General features: G+C 46.8%; 1 protein-coding gene across 5 annotated transcripts in view; it reads left to right on the top strand.

The window, feature by feature from the left end:
- Positions 1 to 246: 246 nt before the first annotated feature.
- Positions 247 to 6,000, top strand: part of ZDHHC18 (zDHHC palmitoyltransferase 18) — a 143,478-nt gene continuing 137,724 nt past the window's right edge. For all 5 annotated transcript variants that reach the window (XM_078682633.1, XM_078682632.1, XM_078682630.1 and 2 more), the window contains exon 1: positions 247 to 633. In XM_078682633.1, coding sequence (XP_078538759.1) covers positions 419 to 633 — 215 coding nt within the window. In that variant the 5' untranslated portion in view covers positions 247 to 418. The remainder of the gene's footprint in view (positions 634 to 6,000) is intronic.

Raw genomic sequence — 6,000 nt, 5'->3', positions numbered from 1 at the left:
TCAACCAACTTTCCCAGACTGAACGCCTTTTCATAAGTCTTTCTTTATGAACATGCATTGCAGGCCGACTGCTTTGACTCTGCACGTAGCTCTTCTTGTATTTGTTAACGTTTCCTCGTACGCGTTTGCGCAGTATGTTCACGACATGAAGAGATTTTTTTTTTTTTTTTTTAAAGTCTGACTATAGAACTCATGCATTCATACCCATGCGGACGAGCCCTCTTTCTATGGCTGTGCATTTTTTTTTGCCTGCTCCACTCGTTTGCGTCTGCGCAGTGTTGTCGACTCGCCCACCTCTGGTGCGCGTGCGCAGTGGTGCCAGGCCGCGGTTCCAGGCCGCTCCGCTGGGTGACGCTGCCCTCGGCAGCCCTTCAGAGTAGCCGAGGGCGGAAGAACGAGGCCGGGCTTCGGGCCCGGAATGAAGGACTGCGAGTACCGGCAAATTTCGGGGGTCACCCCGGGGGCCCCTACGCCTCCCAGCCCGCCTCCTCCTCTCCGTCGGAAATGGGAGGTGTTCCCGGGACGCAACCGTTTCTACTGCGGGGGACGGCTGATGCTGGCCCGGCACAGCGGGGTGTTCGTGCTCACACTCGGGCTCATCCTCAGCACAAGCGGCCTCTTCTTCGTCTTCGAGTGAGAGTCACGGGTGATGGTTGGGTCGGGCGGGGACAGACTGGGCGACACGGAAAATCCAGCAGGGCATGTATAGCGGGTACGGTACATGAGCCAGGAAGAGACAGAGGGACAGATGCAAACCAGACCCCTGGGCTCTTGGGAGGAGAATGGAGATAGAAGTCAGTGTACCAAGGCACGAGGAGAGACATGTGAAAGGGTATGCGTGGTTGTGAGTGCATGTATGAGGGTAGGATACAACAGTTTAAGAGAATGGAGAGGGTAGTGTAGAAGGACCAGGGGAGAAGGATGCTGCTGAACAAACACGGTGAAAGGACGCTGGTAGTAGTTCTATGAGTAAGCTGGCCCGCTGTATGGATAGAAGTACACATACGCATTTTCACTTTGAACCTTTCAAGGCGCTTTGTCAATACGATCATCCTGTCGGGTGAACACTCGGATAGATTCAGTCAGTAGTTGTTAAGGTGGTCAAAGTTTTGTTTTCCTGTGTAGTTTATCTTCTTTACCCACGCTGAATTGCTGCAGAACGAAGGTGTTCTGCCTTTGACCGTTCATACGAGACGTGGAAGATTAGAGCTTTCCAACGAAACACATGACGTGACTGCCAGTGTCCAACTCTCACTCCTTCATTCCGGTGTTAAGCTGTACCTCCTGCGGCCGAGAGGAAGGACCTGCTGCACACGAGGGGCCCTGCACAGTGCAGCTGTAGTAGCCCGGTCAGCTGTAGATAAAGAAAAGTCGTATGCAGCTTCCTGCCATTGAACAGCTTTGAACGTGTGAATGAAAACCACGCATGATGCGTATATTAGGAATATACTTTTGGTGTTAGATCTGTTAAGCCTGTTTCTAAGTGCTCGCATATTGTAAGATTGGTTGACAGAGACACAAGGAGACGGTTTGTTTCATATCATCCAGTTTGTTATAGTATAGTGCCTGAGAGGGCAATCGACTAACCTATTCCAAAGATGAAACATTTATTACCATATTACATTTCGGTGAAATTTACTGAGACTTAGCGCTGCTCTCCAATCCAAAATAAGTTTTTATAACCACACAGTAATCCATTCCTGTTTTTTTAAGTTACTTTTTTATTGGTTTGTGTCATAATCTTTTATGTTTATTATGGAGTGTGGAGCACTTTGCCTAGTGTGGAGCACTTTGCCTAGTGCGTTCTACATTCCAGATAAGTGTCCTGGGTTCTGTACCTTGGCAATTGCTGATTGACTTGCCAAGGGAGAGCCACGCATTCTCTGCTTAGGAAATTATATGCTAATAAATAGCCATTTACTTATTATTATTATTATTATTACTTATTATCAATCAGCCTTGACTGCTATATACCTTGCAAGAGTTTGCGTATATAATAAACGTAAAAGCTTCTCCCAATCCTCGTCTTACACCTGTTGATGCTTGTATTATAAAAACCAGTGGGTTTGTGTCTCTTTTGCCCCCACCCCTTCTAGTACTTAATATGTCCTACATATTGATTCACGTTCTTCGACTTCAATTGAGGATTACGCCAGACAGGCACTGCATCTCTTTTTATTTTATTATTCATCTAGTTTCAATTTCTCGAATGTGTACTAATATTAGTCTCTCGAGGGATTGTAGCTCTTTAAATCATTCCTGGCATTCCCATGTAGTACGGCACATCAATCGCATATTATCCAGCCAAACTCAGTATCCGGTCAAGCTTCTTTTCAGTTGGTCTAGTGGAGAGGTGGTGGTTTATGAATGAACCCAGAAGTATGTGCTCTGTGAATCGTAGACCCCTGCCCCTCCCCCGTGTCGACAGTCTTTACCTAGACAAATCTGTGGGTAGAAGATCGAAGCTGTTGACATGTTTTTGTGAGTACAAATGTTTTTACTAACAGGTGACCTTTCCACTGTGAAACACTTTTCTAACTGTGTTCCTACGAATTATTAGGTGTAAGCCACCATTCCCTGAAATTTCTGTTTTGTTTAATTTAAGCCATGATTTGGAAACAAGGCCATTCTCACCATCTGGCAACCATTTTCTTAACGCATGCTTTTTAAAGTAAAACTCTGAATCATGTCACTGTTAGCGATTGGCAAAGTGCTTCATTTTACGAATACAGAACATTGCAGTACACAATTAGGTTTGCTAACTGCTGCCAGATATTCGTCTAGCCTATTCCAGAGGTCGCCTACCGCCCATGATCAGCAAATGTACTTCAGAACTGACAGGAAGCAATCACCTTATAGGCATCAGAGAAATCCTTCTGATGGTCCTCAAGATGGCAAATGAATGTCCTAGGTAGTCGGGACTGAAAAATTATCTTTTTTTCTGAAATAGTGTGTGTGAGAGGCCTAAAGTATTTAGTGGGGTAACGTGTTAGGCAGGCAAGAGTAGGAGCACTTGTGTGTGAGATCTGGTGATGGTCTGTTGCATTGTATAAGTGGAGGTAGAATGTATTTTCATTGTATATAGGAGTCATGGTTGAAATAAAACACAGCGAAACTGTAAAAGGACTAGAGTTGGTATTATTTCTTCATTTATAGATCTAAAGAGATTCTTTACAATGCAAGCGTAAATGGGACTATTAATGCCTCGAAATTAAAACGTAGGGATGCTACGGTCTGTGGAGCACCACTAGACACATTTGTCACGCGCCTAACATTCTCTTAAATTCAATCCTTTGTAATCTAAAGATCCGAATTAGGTAAAGTATGGTGGTTGCAACACTTTGTGTACCTGAACGTTTAATTCTGCAGTTTCTAAAAAGATGAAATATATTTTGGGTGGAGGTGATGTTTATATTAGCTTGCCTGGTTATGTTAGTGGCTTTTCAAGTACTTCAATTACTTTCCTGGCTGTCATAAGGCTTTTAAAGTCCTTACCTGCAGCATTTGTGGACCCTTGTGTCTTTTGGGCGGCGTTAATATTTGGTGGTTTGGAGAAGCAGTACTCTTGAGTGGTTGGTGGGGGGCGTGGGAGAAGGAAGACTGAATGTGTGCAGTGGTAGCTTAACGGCAAGTGGGGTTGGGAATGACTGACTTCATTTCTGAGTGTCAGTGTTGGGAGCCAGAAGATTCAACCAGAGACTGGAAAACTGAAGTTGGGAAAGGTTCTCAGGAGTATGTGAAGTGACTTAAGTTTAGCATATGCTGTCTGGCAATAGGGTGTGCTGGGTAGATAGACTAGAAATGACTTTATGTAGTGCTTTGTATAGGGTTAGTGAATCCCCCTGCATTCTCTCGCCATCCAGAAGGCTGTGGGGCCTGGACGATGTTGACAATGGGCTCTTAGGAGGCTTAGAGGTGGAGAGCAGTGGGTGATTGGTTAAATAGAGGTAGTAGAGTATTTGGTGCGGTGCTGTGACTGAGACCTGCTTTAAGAGATCTCTGGTTTTATATTAATTTGAGCAGCGTGACTAGATTGAATGTTACATGTGTGTATTTTAAGATTTGCTTAAGTTGTGCAAATGTTAAATAAAGAAATTACGTAATTGGAGACATTAATGTTTTATGTGTTTTTAGGAGTGTTAAATGTGATTAGCTGGCACATCTTTACTTGTTCAAAAGCAAAAAATGGGGGGGAGAGGGAGGAAACCAAAGACTAGGTCGGCCTCCTAACAACATAACACAACAGTAGGAACCCAATGTACTGGATTCAGAGACCTAGCTTGAGTAATGGTCACTGATCAGATTTTGTCAGAATAGACCAATGAGAGAGAAAAATTTCTTTCTAGTGTCCCCTCACTCACTGGGGTTTCCCCACGGTGACATGCTTCATCATTGGGGCCACCCCAGTTCGCTACGAAAAGGCGCGTGCTGCGACTTGTGAATTACGTAGGAGCACTTGGTTGTGAGAGACTATGTGTGGTGTAAGTGAGATAGTGGTGGAGTGGGTGTGAGTGATTAAAAATACCGTGCTAGTGGGCCTCAACAAGTTTATTAAGCTCCTAGGTTGGTATATTAAAATGGGGTTTGACACTGCAATTTAACCTGTAATGAGGATTAAATCAGTGTTCGGTCGACAACCAGCACGTGCATCCTGCTTCTTTAGCTCCTTCCTCTCCGCTGGAAACACAGCCGGCGCCACAGGGGCAATATAGACAGAGCTATCTTGCTTAATGAATGTTTAGGGGAATTCACGTGTTTAAAGGAAACAAACTCTCCCCTCTCCCGCTCCCTCCTCTCACTTGCTCCTGCTGAGCCTCACAAAGGGGTTGCATCTCAACCACAAACTTCCTGGCTCGCACACCGATACTTTGTTGCAATATTCCTTTGCATTGAGCCTTTTTGCTTGAGCCAGCTGTTTTTTTGTCACCGTCCTTATCGTAAGTGGATCAAACAGCGCCACAAGTAGAGGTTTCAGCAGTTTTCGATGGAGGTTAATTTAATATTTGGAAATATGTTCCATGCACCACTGAAACAGTACTCACTCCAAATATGCAAATCTCTACATTTAATCGTTTGTATTGTCTACATAGAAGTTGCTAACAGGGCAGTTCATTCTTTTCTGCTTTTCCCTGTTTCCGCCACACACTCCACTCCTTTCTGGCCCCTTTCCTACTTAACTTTTAATCCTTTCTCCTTTAATCCCATTTCCACCATCGAGCACTGTTATCTTAACCTTTGTGTTTCTCTCTGTCTTATGATGTCCTGGCTGCCACCATTTACTTCGGACCCTCACACACCCTCACTCACCCTCACTCACCCTCACTCACCCTCACTCACCCTCACTCACCCTCACTCACCCTCACTCACCCTCACTCACCCTCACTCACCCTCACTCACCCTCACTCACCCTCACTCACCCTCACTCACCCTCCCTCACTCACCCTCCCTCACTCACCCTCCCTCACTCACCCTCCCTCACTCACCCTCCCTCACTCACCCTCCCTCACTCACCCTCCCTCACTCACCCTCCCTCACTCACCCTCCCTCCCTCACCCTCCCTCACTCACTCACCCTCCCTCACTCACCCTCCCTCACTCACCCTCCCTCACTCACCCTCCCTCACTCAGCCTCCCTCACCCAGCCCCCCTCACCCAGCCCCCCTCACCCAGCCACCATTTACTTCGGACCCTCACACACCCTCACACACCCTCACACACCCTCACACACCCTCACACACCCTCACACACCCTCACACACCCTCACTCGCCCTCACTCGCCCTCACTCGCCCTCACTCACTTACCCTCCCTCACTTACCCTCCCTTACCCTCCCTCACTTACCCTCCCTCACTTACCCTCCCTCACTTACCCTCCCTCACTTACCCTCCCTCACTTACCCTCCCTCACTTACCCTCCCTCACTTACCCTCCCTCACCCAGCCTCCCTCACCCAGCCCCCCTCACCCAGCCCCCCTCACCCAGCCCCCCTCACCCAGCCCCCCT

Source organism: Lissotriton helveticus, chromosome 3_1 (assembly GCF_964261635.1).
Source record: "Lissotriton helveticus chromosome 3_1, aLisHel1.1, whole genome shotgun sequence".
Lineage (NCBI taxonomy): Eukaryota > Metazoa > Chordata > Amphibia > Caudata > Salamandridae > Lissotriton > Lissotriton helveticus.
Note: the sequence above shows the minus strand (reverse complement) of the source record. Positions and strands in the feature narration are given on the sequence as shown.